General features: G+C 39.1%; 1 protein-coding gene across 3 annotated transcripts in view; it reads left to right on the forward strand.

Annotated features, from left to right (window-relative positions):
- The window catches only part of SLC30A9 (solute carrier family 30 member 9), a 1,654,027-nt gene that overhangs the window by 1,501,673 nt on the left and 136,460 nt on the right, over nucleotides 1-15,894 (forward strand). For all 3 annotated transcript variants that reach the window (XM_044061511.1, XM_044061513.1, XM_044061512.1), the window contains one exon: nucleotides 10,764-10,893. In XM_044061511.1, the coding sequence (XP_043917446.1) occupies nucleotides 10,764-10,893 (130 nt within the window). The remainder of the gene's footprint in view (nucleotides 1-10,763; nucleotides 10,894-15,894) is intronic.

A 15,894-nucleotide genomic window follows, 5' to 3' on the forward strand; every position in this document is an offset into this window, starting at 1 on the left:
GTTTGAGCCCAAATACTTACACACACACACACACACACACCCCATGTCCTATCTGTGAAACATTTCAAGGATTAAACATCTTTTATTCCCTGTTGACCTTTCTCTTCCCAACTTGGCTACTGCAGTGCCATCCACCTGGGGCTTTCCAACACTGAACTTGATTTTAAAGTGGTGTAGAACTCTGTTGCATGGTTTCAGAGTAAATTACATCCTTATCAACATATTTACATCTGTTCCGCACAGCCTAAGCTGGCGTCCATTTAAAGAATATAGAGCTTTGGTGTTCTTTCAGAAATAGGAAAAAAAGTAGTAAAAATAAAGTCTGGTGATTAATCTTATAACTAAGGGGATCAAAAACATCAAAGCTCAACAAAAAAATCTAACGCATCAACACCACCGATATTATTCGCTAGCAGCCAATTAGCAGGGGCAGTGCTGTGTTCCCAAATGATGTTTAAGAACACATCATACCATAGAAGAAATCCCAACAGCTTACCTGAAACAACTTCTCAAGTAGATCTGGGTTTAAGAAAAGAAAAATCAGTCTAACTGTACACTACAGCAAAATGGCCATTCTACATCCATTTTATACTCATATACAGTCCACAGGAGATGGCTAACCATCTGGTATAAAGCACACGTTCTGCTGTTTGACCCATATAAAAACATTTTCAAAAACGCATGCAAATTTATTACTAAAAAGTCTCCATTTTCTGTAACGTAATGGCTGGGTGCATTTCACCTTGAATGACTGCAAAGTTTTGTCCCATTCTAAATCATGTTTGGCTGTGACCCCCCCCCCCCCCCTTGCAATACAAAAAAGGCTAGTCCTGATAATCTGCAAACAATGTTGCATCTGACAGGTCTATAAAATGCACTGAGAAAAAAAAGACAGTGGCGAATTAGGGTGGCTAATGCTTACTTTATTCCAACATGAACGGACTCAGTGTACAGGGACAGATTTCACATTAACGGCTACATCTCCTTATTTTTCTTCTGATAGTTGCACCACATCGCCAATGCAGTCAAGAGTTTTCCATCTGTTTTTTTCCCTGGCAGTTTGGTTTCATTAACATTTTTACAAATTTATTAGGTTGGTATCGGATTTGTAAGAACATAGTTTCTGAAGTTTGTTTTGGCGAGCTGTTACGATGGCATTTATATACTTTTACAGGCTTTGGCAGCACTTTGCCAAATCCTTGCAGTGTTTCGTCATTCAAGCAGCTTTAGGAATTTAAAGGGGGTTGGTTACATGTTGGTTTGTAGACATTTATGTTAACGTCTACTTCTTTTTGGGATGTGGGTAATAGCTTATTCTTTTTTCAGGTTTTGTTTTGACAGTCTGGGCTCCACTTACTCCACCCGGATAAACAAGTCAATTTTCTTTATGTATACTTAGTGGTACTTTTGAAGACGTGCTGGCAAATCAAATAACATAGGCTGGCATTTTATAGAGACGTTTTAAGGCCTGTTTCAGAGTTGGGAATAATTGTGCATGAATTTTATCAGACTTTGGTAAAAATGATTGTGCAGTAGAAAATAAACAGTATTTATTTCTTCATGTTTACTGGTAGGGAGCAACTGGGGGTAGAACCCATTTATGTATTTATTTGTTTATTTCTTAAGCTGCAGATGGGCGGCTGTAATGGTGTTACTGCCCCCCTTCCCCTAGTCTAAGGATGGAGTAAAAATGTAGCAGAAATGAGTGTAATTAGACGCTGCGCATGAAAGAGTATTCATTTTTATATAGGCATTGTTGCTACAGGCCTTTCCCCGATTTTTTTAATTTGTAAAAGTATATAATGTACAGTGTCATTGAATAGAACCATGATAATATATAATTTGTGTCAGCTTGACATGATAATTTACTTTTTGGCAGAGTTGTATTTATCCTTGACAGACTTTCAAACATTCGTAATAACTGTTGGGAGGAGGCTAGGATTATTTATGTTACCAAACAATGTTTGGTTCCATGCATGGGAGCAGATAAACTAAAATTATTTGTGATGTATGTCTGCTTGTTCATGGCTGGCACCTATGATTCTTGGTAATTTAGATGGCCCTGAAGGCACTTGACTGGAATACTGTGTCTCCCTTTTTTCTGTCTTTATAGGGATCAAGCACACATTAGTACTCGTTAGAGTTTTTAATGTTTTAGAGAGTGACTAACTATTTTTTCTTGTTTCCTGAGTTTGCTTAAGTTTAGCCACTCGTAGATTTATTGTAGTCTATAGGTCTTCACTTCATTTGATAAAGTAATAAAACAAAGCTGCACACACACACGCACACACACACACACACACACACACACACACACACACACACACACACACACTTGCCTTCACAGATAAAGCGCTCAAACACACACATTTGCCTTCACAGATAAAGCACACACACCATTTGCCTTCACAGATAAAGCACACACACAGACACATGCACACAATTTGCCTTCACAGAGAAGGCAAAAACAGAACGTTCAAACACACTGAAAAAACGGAGCCTTCAAACACAAAGGCATATAAGCGGAGCTGACACACAGATAAAGCAAACAGATAGCCTTTCAGGCATATAAGGAACCTTCAAACACACACACCCAACACCCTTCCTGCATATAAGCAAGGTAACTGAGCACAGCCTTGGGGGGGAAACAAAAACACAGCCTTTCTGCATATAAGCAAAAATGGAGACAGCATTCTTGCATATACAGAGCACAGCCTTAGTGGAAAACAAAAACACAGCCTTTCTGCATATAAGCAAAAACGGAACCAGCCTTCCTGCATATACCGAGCACAGCTTTGGGGGAAAACAAAAACAGACAAATTCTCCCTTACCGTGGGTTACTGTGGCAGCAGACTTGATAAGGAACATAGTTATTTCCGCACACTTTTGTATTTGAATCTATGTTAGGTCTTGCAGCAGTAACAGTGTGTGTGTTTGGGGGGGGCGTTCCCTTCCCCTCGCTCAATGGTTCCGGCGCCTTTGGCCAGAAGCCATTGAAAGAGAGCATTCATTTGTGTATGCATCAGCAGTATATGCAGGAGACGGGGGGGAAACCAACATATTGTTGTACCGGCTGAATCAAGAGAGGACACTGAGTGCTTGAAAAGTAAATTTAGAGAAATGTGCAACCCCCAAACAATTGTTGCATCAGAGAAGCACCTATTTTATATAAAAGACCAAAAGCCAGGTGAAACTTTTGCAGCCAGTATCAGTGATTTGAGAAATAAGACTAACACTTGCAGATTTGGTGATATGAATGATGAGTTAATAAAGAAAGGACAGTCTTGTTTTTGGTGTTAATAGTGCTGCAGTGAGAAAGATTTTTGCTTCATGACAGTGATTTAACGTTGAGCAAAGCTATCGAGATTTGTGAGATCCATGAGCTCACAGAAAGGCACACAAGTATGCTTGCAAGTGATAAGAGCTTAGTTTCAGCATCCTGTAGAGCAAGCGTAGACAACATGCTGCAGGTGGCAAGCAGAAGCAGGCCTAAGCACATGGCAGCTGCAGCCCTTGCAGGTTTTCCAGGGAGAACCTATAACTTACTAGCAAGTTCTAAGACTAGCTGAGCAAAACAGACATGCTCAGTTCAGTATAAGGGTGAGTCAACAAAACCCAAGTCAGATTTTATTGTTAACTGTCGCACTTGTGGTGCCAAACATGAGTCTAAAAGAGAGAAGTGCTTAGCATTTGGTCAGCAATGTCACAAGTGTAAAAAATGGAACTACTTTCAAAATATTTGTAAATCAAGCAAGCCTCATTTAGTTATTAAAAAGGTCACTCAAAAAAGCAAGTTGATCATGTAGAAGGCTGCAGCCCTACTTTCTATGTAGATGGTGTATTAGTGGTCGGTGAAAAAGTTAATGCAGTAGATTTGTTGGCAAAGAACAAGGTATTTTGTACTGTCCTGATCAGTGGTAAACACATGGGGCTGAAAGTGGACACTAGTTCAAAGTGTAATGTAATGTCAGCAGAAACATTTGCTGGAGCGAGAGCAGGTGAGCAACTTAATTTGGCTAATTGTACGGAGCTTGTTGCTTATGGAGGTGAAGAGATTCAAACCAGTGGTTCAACAGTGCTCTCATGCTATTCGGCTTGGAACAGTTACAGCTTGCCATTTTATGTAGTCAGAAGACCTGTGCAGTCATTATTAGGTCTCAGAGACTATTTAAGAATGAAACTGCTTTTTTTTTTACCAAAGAAGTCTATCATGTAGTCACATGTCCCAGTTTCAGTGATGCTATTTTCTTAAGAGTATGCTGATGTTTTCAATGACAAGGTAGGCAAACTTCCGGTAGTGTACTCTATGAAAGTAGACCCAGAGATTAGTCCAGTGGTCAAACCGGTGAGATGAGTTCCAATAGCTATGCAGGACAAAGTCAAGGTCCAGTTAGACAAGATGGTGCAGCAAGGTGTGATTTGTTCAGTCACAGAACCAGCTGAGTGAGTGTCTTCCATGCTAGCTGCTCATAAGAAAAGCTCGGATGAAATCAGAATATGCATTGACACAAGACACTTGAACAATGCATTAAAGAGACATCATCATCTTATATATACAGTTGAGGAGATTGCCACCCTCATGCTAAATGCCACTGTTTTTTCTGTCGTAGATGGAAAGAGTTCATTTTGGCAAGTAATACTTGATCGCAAGTCGTCAATACTGACTACATTCAGCACACCATTTGGTAGATACAGATTTCTCAGAATGCCTTTTGGAATAAATTCTGCCAGTGTAGTCTTTCAGAGTGAAGTAGAGCAAATTTTTTTGGGTTACCCGTGTGCTATATAGTTGATGATTTACTAGTTGGATGTAATGGAGAAGCAGAGCATGACAGAAACCTCAGGAAAGTTCTGGACAGAGCACGTAAAGTGAGGTTGAAGCTTAATCCTCTAAAATGTAAATTCAGGCTACCAGAAGTTACTTATGTAGGTCATTTATTTACCAGTACAATTTTACGACCAGACCCTTCCAAACAAGCAGCAATTCTTGAGATGCCAGCTCCAGACAATGTCTAAGCCTTACAGTGTTTTCTTGGTAAGGTTAACTATTTGGGCAAATTTATCCCTGACTTTAGTGAATTGTCAGCACCTTTAAGAGAGCTGACTTGCAAAAATGTTGCCTAGTCATGGTTGGAACAGCACCAGAGATCATTTGGTAACCTCAAACAGCAAATTGCCAGTCCGCCTACACTGAGATACCATGATGTCCACAAACCAGTAGTTCTTTCCTGTAATGCTTCAAAGTTCCATCTTGGTGCAGTTATTCTTCAAGAGGGAAGACCTGTTGCCTGTGTATGTAGAACTCTTAGCCAAACCGAGTTCCCGTATGCACAAATTGAGAAGGAGCATTTGGCAGTTGTGTTCGCATGTCTGAAGTTCCATGATTATATTTATGGCTGAGGTCTCCAAGTCAAAATTGATCATCAACCTCTAGTCACTATTTTAAAGAAGCCTATGCATACCGCTCCAGCAAGACTACAAAGAATGATGCTCAGATTACAAAAGTATAATTTCAAAATGGTCTATACAAAAGGCAAAATTCTTTATCTGGCTGATACCTTATCCAGATCACCCAGAAATACTACAGAACAGCTTGATTTAGAGAATTCTGACTTTGTCATGGAAATGCATAATTTTTCTACCATGAGACTTGATGAGCTAATAGGTCATACAAAGATTGTGTCAATTTTGCAAAAGCTCAACCACTTCATCATTGTTGGATGGCCGTCAGAGCAATCTTGTGTACCGACAGAAGTAAACCTTACAGAGATGAGATGCTGATGGAAGATATTATTTTCGAAGGTCCAAAAGTTATTGTTCTTACTTCCTTATAACATGAATACATTCAGATTTTACCGAAGCTACCAAAAGAAGGGCGAGAGGGCTAGTATTTTGGCCTTCTCTATTGAAAGACATTGATAACGTGCTTTCATCTTGTTCAGTATGCAATAGTACTAAACCGCATTTGCAAAAAGAGCCACTTCAGCTAAGCCATATTCCTAAACTACCTTCGTCAACAGTAGCAAATGACATATTTGAGTGGAACAATCAGCATTACTTACTGTTGGTAGACTCTTATTCGAAGTGGTTTGAAATTGATTTGCTACCTAAGCTAAAGTCCAGTGCTTTTATTACTAAAGTCATTTCTCATTCCATGGTAGTCCACACAAAGTTATTTCTAACAACGGTATCCAGTTTACCAGTCAATTGTTCCAGAAATTTGCAAAAGAGTGGGACTTTATCCGTGTTACTAGTAGTCTGAAATATCCACAGTCAAATGACCTTGCTGAACGTGCAGTACAGAGTGCAAAGCAGAGGTCAAAGTGTGACAATACCGATATCTTCTTGAATTTACTTAATCTCAGAAATATACCATGTGACAACTTACTTGTCTCGCCTACTCAGAGACTTCTATCTAGGCAAACCAGAACAACCTTGCCTATCAGTTCAAGTTTGTTGGTACCTAATGCTAAAAACACCAGAGCAATGAAAGCCCAACTCTTTAAGAAGCGTTCCATTCAGAAGTCCAGTTATGATAAAACAAGCAGATTTCTTTGTCTGTTGAAAGAAGGAGAGACAGTGAGGATAAAAACGGTGAAAGGCTTTGATCAAATTGGTCAAGTGAGATGCATATGTGCCGAGCCGAGATCCTACTTAGTGGAATCAGAGGGCATAGAATACAGGAGAAACCGCAGGCATCTTCTACCTGTGTCTGAAATGATATTGCAGCATCATACCTGTGATACAGACTCTAGATCTCAGAGCAACCCTGACAGTGTTCATACTGGAGAACATATCTCAGTATCCATTCCTGTTCCTGATGATGTCCCACATATCCCCACAGTTGAACATTCCTTGAAGACCGTCCCCGTTGCTAGATCCAATTCTGATTTTTATGTTACACAGTTGGGTCGTATTTCTAAACCTAGTGTGAAATACACAGCAACCTGGACATGATTGTTTTTTATGTGTCTAACTTTATATGATTGCCTGTTAAATAATTAGTTCTGTATATATGCATGTCAGAAAATCATTTCTGTATAATTGCACATCATTGAGTACTGTCATTTGGTATATGCTCTACTTCTGAAAGAGGGAGGTTGTAGAACATTGTGTGTGTGTGTGTGTGTGTGTGTGTAACTTTAAGAAGCATTTCCAAGTGTGGGCACGTGCATATAAATAGGGAGGATGTGCAGGCAGCAGTGCCATTTTGAAAGAATAGCCAGAGTGTTAACATGTATGAGTGTAGTAGTCAGTCTGTTAATACGTTTATTTAAGTTACTAAGCCTCAATCCAGATATGTTTGTGTATAATAAAGCTGCTTGAACTGAACCCACATCTGTTTGTCTGTTTTATTCTGATGTATGAGCGACACCGGGGAAGTCCAACATAATTGCAGGGAAGTTAAGCAGGTCTATTCTAATGCCTCATAAGTGGTTTGTCAACATGAAGGTGGCAGAGAGGATTTTCTGTCGATGGGGTCAACTGTGCTGCGATCTGTTTGCATCTTCCCTCAACAACAAGTGCAGCAGTCTCTTCGCTCTGATCCCCCCAGTGGGGGGAGTCCCTGAGAGATGCTCTACTTCATGCATGGCCCTCTGGTATCCTTTATGCTTACCCCTCAATACCCCTTATTCCCAAATTTCCCCAGAAAGCATCTCAGATGAAGAGCACAGTCATCCTCCATGCACCTTACTGGCCTCGTTAGATCTGGTTTCCCTTCCTTTGGCCTCATCTTCTACACCCATCCTGGATTCTGGATTCAACTTCAGACCTTCGGTCTCACCCGACAGACATGACTCATCCAGACATTTCAGGCCTCAAGTTGACCCCATGGTTTCTCCAGTTCCATTAATTGCTAGACAATCCAGGCTGTCCTCCTCTGTCCATCACATTTTTTATCATCCCACAAAGCTTCCACTATAAAAGTTTACAAAATTAAATTGAAAAAGATTTGTTTTTTGGGTACATAAAAATAATTTAGATCCCTTTTCAGCTCCGATTTCTAGGCTTCTTGGACTTTTTCGCTACAATTTACATTGAACGAGCTAGTTCCTCAACTGTCAAGAGTACAATTAGCAGCCATTTCTACTTTTCATAAAGGAGTAAATAATTCAACATTAGCATCTTCTAAGCTTTGCAAAACCTTTCTCACTTTCTCAGAGGGACATATCTACTTAGACCTCCGGTAAAGGATCTACTCCTCTTTGGAATTTAAACATTGTTTTCCAGGCCTTAACCTAACACCCTTTTGAACCATCAGCTAAGTGTGAACTAAAATTGTTGACCTGGAAAACTATCTTTTTAGTTTCTGTTACTTCTGCCAGAAGGGTGTCAGAACTCCAGGCTATGTCATCTAAACCTCCTTTTTGATTTTTCACAAGGATAGAGTATCTTTATGGACCAATCCTTCCTTTGTTCCTAAGGTGGTGTCAGAATCCAATATTAATGAGGTTATCAACCTTCCAGTCTTCTTTCTAAATTTCTCAAGTAAAGGAGAATGTATGTTACACTAAAATGGATGTCCATAGACAGTTACATTTCCATCTTCACAGAACCAAAAATTTGAGGAAATCCAAACAATTGTTTCATTTTCTAAATTAAAATTAGATAAACCAGTTTCTAAAGTGACTTTAGCCAAATGTTTGACTGATTGTATTACCTTTGTTTATGGAAAGTGGGTTTGCCTTTACCAAAACCACCAAAAGCCCATTCCACCAGATCTATGGTAACTTCTTCAGCCTTTTTGTCAAGAACTTCTTTGGACAATATTTGTGCAGCTACAACTTGGGCTAATCCTCATACCTATATTGCTCATTACAAATTAGAACTGGTCTCTGGGGGAAGAGCAGCCTTTGGCTCAGCCATGCTCAGGAATATCCTTCTTTAGAGTTCTTCCGAGATTAGGTAGCTGGGGACTCTCTCGAAACACTTGACAAATAAATGAAAATGACAACATCTGATAAAAAAGTTATGTATTCACTGTAACATTCCGTCTGTGTTGTCCATTTTCATTCTTCCTCCACTTCTATCACCCCCCCCCCCCCGTTTGATTTACTCCTGGAAAGATTGAAGGATATTGGAGGAACCTCTGTTCCTTTGTTTGAATCTCAGATTCTGTTATGATTCCTTACTACTTTGTAGGTCTATGTGCAGCAATCAAAATCTGAGGTATGTAAGGTGATGAGGGCATTATGGGTAAATACAAGAGCTTGAGAGTTTCACTGTTCTATGAGCTGGAAGAAGCATCCGAGTTGGATCGGAACAGAACAGTTAAGGAGGAATAAAAATGGACAACACAGATGGAACATTTTGGTGAGCACATAACATTTTTTTACATTTTGTTTGATTTACTTGAATATGTAAATAGTCTGAATATTTTTAGTCAAAAATATATAATTACAAGTAATTTTTAAAAAATTACAGATTTTGTGTGTAGTGCAAAAAAAAAAATGCAGAAATTGGGAAAAATGCAGGTGCAGGTTTCCTTTTCTTTGGTAGCAATGCAAAGTCACTGTCTGCATACATTGATAACATTTTTTATTAAATGGGGTAGAACTGTTCAAAATCAGATGCATTAGGTCGGTCTGCAGTATCTTATTAAGCTTGATTCCATCAAATGGCTGCTTTTAAAAACAGCTCATTGAAACGGTTGTATAATACACTGTATGGGTCTATGTTAAAACCACGAAAGCTTACAAACGCGAATATAATACATCGACACATAAAGGTTGAAGTACAACAAGAGCGAAATACATAATCGGTGAAAATCAGAATGCCAAATGTATTTCCTTGGCCAGCAGGCTGATCGTGGGGATGAGGAAATATATCTTTTTCCCCACTGTAGTGCGATCTCGGAGTTGGTGTATTAAAGTAGGGGGGTGTGGGTGGCACAGCCCCCCACATGAGGGGTGCAGGGGGGCTTGCCCCCCTGCAAAAGTGTGTTTATGTAAGTTTGTTTAGTTAGGTTTTTCTTACCTGTATGGCGCTGTTGTTTTACGAAATACGTTTGGCGTTGTAATTTTTGCTGATTACATATTTCGCTCTTGTTGTACTTCGTTTGTGTCGATATATTTGTATTCGAGTTTGTAAGCTTTCAATGTTTTAATATAGACCCCACTATAGAACATCCCTTATATGTGCAGTTTGTAGTACTTTTTAAACTAAACCTGAACAGAGGGTAAACTCCTCTAAACTTTGTTGAGTAGGCTGTATGCAGCACCTCCCAGTTATTCTCACTTGAAGGTAGCAGAAAGTTATGAAAAGAAGAGTGCTAATATTCTCATTTCTTTGAGGTTATCTGGCCACAAACTCTGAAAATAGAGATGGTGATGGTGGGTTTACCACTGTAAGAAAAACAGGCCATAATCTATGTGGTTTTGGTGTTTTCATTTGGCTAATTATAATGTCAGTTAAGTTGTGATGTAGAATGACTTCTGTTCAACAGCTTACATTGCAATAGGCTGAATGATGTCATAATACAATGGGCCTTGTAAAGATACTGAGCCCACATCTGTTATGAGTATGAATTTAGTCTGCCAGATACCGTCATGTAACTGTGCTAAATTTCTGACTCTTCATCTGGAACATGCAGTATTCATATGTCTTTGTAGCATCTAATGCATGTTATTAGGGTTTTATATACAAGAAGGAAGTTTTTTTTTTTTTTTTTTTTGCATTTTTATAAATGCTTATTAACTAAATGCTTTTGCCCGTACTTCAGATAAAGGGTAACAATAAAAGGATTTTTCTTTTTCTTTCAGGGCTATTCACGATGTTAAAGCTACAGACATGGGAATGAGCAAAGTACGTTTTAAAGCAGAAGTGGATTTTGATGGACGGGTTGTGACACGATCTTACTTGGAGAAGCAAGATATAGAACAGATGCTTCAGGTATGTGCAGTTTTATTGAATTGTCTGTGATGTCTGTTTTCAAAACAGCAGCACAATACCTTAACTTTACATATGCCTATTTCCATCAATGATATACTTCAGTGGAGAGGAGAGGTATTACCACACAGACTTAAAGACCTATACAGTAGTAGTCCAAGATTATCTCTGCAACCAGTGACTGAGCTATGTGAAGTACAGAGCATGACTGCCTCCATATTCTCATAGAAGGCATTTGGCCTTACTATAGAACTGTTTGGACGAGAGAAGTCTAATTGTGATTTTTTTTCTCTTCAAGCAGGCAGACCCAGAGCTGATTTTCCTCTATGCCTTTATCTTTGCTTTTCAGTTCTCTGAAATTTACAGATTCTGTGTGGGTTACACGTATACCTGACATTCTTCTCTCTTAAGCAAAATGAGAACTGTTATGAGGTTTCTAGGTTTTGTTTCGAGTGTAAAATGCATTAGAAAATGGTGGAATAAATAGTTGCGTTTGTGAACCCAATTATGGGGGGACATGGTCCATCCCAGCCTAAAGAACATGAGGCATATATGTATGGCTTCTGAATGGCCAGCATTTACATATTTGTGTATATGTCAAAGAGGTGTGTAATGTCCTACTAGCTGCCAGAAGACTTGCATGCCAGAGTGACCACTCAGCAGAGTGGAAACAGGTTTGGAATGCTTTCCTTCTCCATAAAGTGGACTTTATTAGATTTTCTTGTCATATGTTGGCCTAGTATAATTCACAGTCAAGGTTGGTTAACTGTCCGTCTCACTTCCAGCAAGTTGTGAAACAACATTATTTCTGACCTAGTTGGATGTTTTCAATACGTTCCTGTTTAAGATCATGATTCTGAGACCTTCTGTTGAACTTTAAAGTTGAATTAGATTGACTGTAAATCCCTCCCCTTAGCTTCATGTTAAATCTTCATGTGATTGTGTAAGACTTATTTATTTTTGGCTGATGTTAATTCATCCTTAATAATCTTGATATAAGTAACATTTCTTCATCTACCGCAAGTCTTATTGTTCAGAATTAATCCAAATATCTAACATGAAGGACCCTTAATTGGTCCCTAGTTGGGGTATAATGTATCCAAAATCAGAATTTGGCCAGTCTTTTCTGTAAAATTTTGCAGCTGGAGATGAACATGCACCTGTGATACTGCATGTTGTAGAATAGCATTCTAGTTACATATGTACTTGTGTCTCCATTTCCAGTCAGATTTTTTTGCCACTCTCATAGTTCATATGGTAAAGCCCTGCATTTGCATTCCTGAGCAGCACAACAAGTCTCCTTATGACCATCAGCCTAAAAGCCAGGACTAACCCAGGTGAGCCCAACAGATTAACAGCTGCTACACCTGACAGAAATTCAGCCTGGGTTTGCATTGATTTCAAAGAGCAAAAATGTTAGCCTACTTTGTGACCAAGAAAATAGAAGTTATAGAGAGCTGTTTGTAAACTGACCAGCAGGCATGAATCAGCATTGCTAAAAGGACAAGCATTCAAGAGAATAATTCTAGACTCAAGTTTTCTTGAGATAAGGACAGTGTTCAGATGCCCCTCCTCAAACTTATAGCTGATATAGCACGGAAGGGCTGTGGCTGACTAAGTTTGCAGACGACTGCAAACTGGGTGCTATAATAGATTCTCTGGCCGACATGGAGATCCTCCAGAAGGGCCTAAATGAGACTGATGCATGGTGTCAAAGTCATGGTCTCAAGCTAAATGCAAAAAAAATGCGTAGTAATCCCCTTTGGAAAAAACAGAGTACCCGCAAACTACAACATAGGAGGTAATCCCCTGAAATCTGAAGAAGAAATAAGGGATCTAGGGACCCAAGTAGATAGTCAGCTTTCCTTTGATAACCATGTTGCCAAAGTGGTTAGAAAATCCTTCTATGTGACCCATCTGATCACGAAAGGGTTTGCATCAAGATCTAAGGATGTAATGGTGCCCCTCTACTCTCCCCTCATCCGACCCATTATTGAGTACAATGCACCAACTGGAATGTACCTGGCTTGACATCTCCAGCAGCTGGAGAGACCACAGAGGTACCTATCGAAGAGGATTACTGGCCTCAAACAGTTGCCCTATGCAGCACGATTGAAAAAGCTAAGACTGTTCTCTGTTGCATACCGCTTTCTCATAGGCGATCTCTGTCTAACGTACAGAGCCATGTCCAACCCAGAATTGTTGAACATGCTCCATCTTAGCAAAACCAAATCTACTCGAGCTACACGCTCTAGGGATATAAACCTCAACACAACAATGAATAGAACATGCTGGAGGGATAGATTCCCTTCGCAGAGACTTCCCTTACTATGGAACAGGGTCCCGATCTGCATAAGACAGAGCCCCTCACTATCACTCTTCAAGAGGAACCTTGATGAGTGGATGGGTAACAGAAAGTTCACACCGGGGATCACACCAACAGCACTACTAGATAGGGGCCAAGGGTACTAGCTGCTAGTACAAGGGTCTAGAGAACTACTAAAGGGGTGGTGAATACTGCACAACATGGCTGGGCTAATATATGCCTTCGGGCAGATAGCCCAGTACCAACCTATGAACCTATAAGCTCACTCTTGCCTAACAAGGACTCAAGCTCAAACCAGTCTTCAATTTGGTTGAAGATGAAGGGATTGGGTGAAACACGCTTTCACCTTCCACCAAGATTTTGTGCCATGTCGCCTCTGTATTACTGGCTAAAGCATGCCTGCTAGTCAAGAACTCTTCTCCTGGGTTTGACTCCAGGCCCACGTGGACTGCCATTTTGCAGCAAAGGTGGTTTCACTAAATTGTCCCACTGAAGAGCACACAACTTGGTCTGGGATATACTGAGCATATTTTGAAGCTCATGCCCTGCATGATGCAGCCCTGTCCCCATTGCTGCTGTCTTTGGCTAGTGTGTGATTCATCTACATTTCTCATCTCTGCACAGTTCCATGCATGAGCTAATACCCACATGTAGTAAGGGGAATGGCTCCTGTAACATTATTATTTGTTCATTATTATTGCAAATTTAGGTCAGTATCTTCTCCTTTTTTTTCTTAGCAACAACCCCAGTCATAGTCCATACCAGTAAGTCATATGGTGCATTTCATTCTACTTAACTTATGTTCTTTATCTTTCTTTTACAAACTAGTTCTTCATAGTCTGCTTTTGCTGTGTTTGTGACAATTTCTACATTTTTAATATTGTCTTAACTGAACCTGAGCTCTTAGTAGAAGATGCAGCTCATTCCCATCCCAAGACATAAACAGTATATTAACAGTATACATATTTTCACAAAGCCATAAAACCTAATGCTTTGTGCAAACAGCAGTGTAGCATTTCTTTTTAAACTCTCTATCATTCAAATTCTGTTGGGCAGTAAAACAGCTGCTCTCTTCTGTTTATTTCCCTTGCCTGCAGTATTGTATTTCTTAAGCTGTCTGTCTGTTGTTGTGATGCTAGATAGCCAGTAAATATTTCATGTGCTGTAGCTAGCTATTTTTAAAAAAGGTCAAGATTTACTATCCAGACACCCTGTTGCAGTGTAACAAGAAGACAAACTGCATTCCAAAAACACCAGACATGCCAGTCTGTACAGAGTGAGAGCTCTTCATTCTAAAGCCTATTAATAAATGTAACAAGACAGTGAAATGAAGTAGTTGTTTTCTCACCAGTAGTTACTGGCCTTCGTGATTTTAAAACGTTTTCCAGTGTACATGTTTTACATTTTAGTTTAACAGTCTTCCCACAGTAAATGTTTACAGGCCATTATTTTTGTGACTCTTACTATCTAACCTACCTTCAGTCAACATGATTGTCTCGGTAACTCATTCAGACCTGAGCAGCATGACACTAATTAATCCTCTTGCTTTCTGAAATCTTCTAAGCCAGGAAGCGCATTGGTTTCTAAGAGTTTTTTCCTCCAAAATCCCCTTACTAAAAACTCACTCCATAAGGTATATTCTGTTTAACAACCACTGTGAGTTAAAACTTGAAAATACAAAGGTTCGTCTGTAGACAGTATGCTACAGTCTAGTGTTAGTATCAAATGTCTGTCTATAGAAGATTTAATATATTGCAGATTTATGAAACAAAAATGTATTTTATTTGCAAAAATTTCCTAGTGCTATAGTCAGACAAATAGATCTGTCTTGTACACTTACAAGATATAATGAAGATATCAGTGGTAGAATTGCTCACCTCTTGGAAAACTTTCCAGTGAGGTATGACAGGAAAGGGGAAGTGGCTTACTGTTGTTTTGTAATATTACGGAATCCATGCATATTATACATACACTATTTTTAAAAATATTGCAAAACAATATTAATATACAAAGTCATGTATGTTACATGGCAAATGTCATTGGCAACATTGTGTATGCCTTAATGTTGTGTATGACACAATTTGTTCACCTGTAGGTCTGACATATTGTATGAAGTTATTGCAGCTATGAAAATGTTAACAGTTAAAATTGTTTTACCAAGCATTTATATCTAAGAATGTATAACATTACCAACCATATTTTAACATAATTTCTTACCAACGCCTGCTGCTTGCATATATGCTACCCACAAAATGCCAGTACTGCACTCTTGTTTATGTATTATTAATGTAAATTTAGAAAGTATATCATTTTTCATAACTTCTTGTGAATACTCCTTAACTACTCTGGCCCTGCACATCCCATGTTGACCATTTCACTATACATGCGTAGCAATTCATGTCAGCTTGTAAATGTCACCTTGCTGTCTGTATTTTAGCTAAGTACCTGTGCCAGGAGTTCAGAACTTAAGATTTTTAAAACACTGATGAGTATACTCTTTTCAGGAGTATAGGGAAGTTTCCTATAAAAACGAGTATACTCTTACAGATTAATAGGAACTGTTTTCATTGCAACTATCCTCTTGTAGGAATCAGACTCAGTACACATATTACCAGAACTAACATTATATAATATTGTCTGTTGGTTTCTGTCACATAACATCCACTTCTTTTTTCATT

The sequence above is a fragment of the Protopterus annectens genome, chromosome 2.part0 (genome assembly GCF_019279795.1).
Source record: "Protopterus annectens isolate FY-2018-M chromosome 2.part0, PAN1.0, whole genome shotgun sequence".
Taxonomy (NCBI): Eukaryota; Metazoa; Chordata; order Ceratodontiformes; family Protopteridae; genus Protopterus; species Protopterus annectens.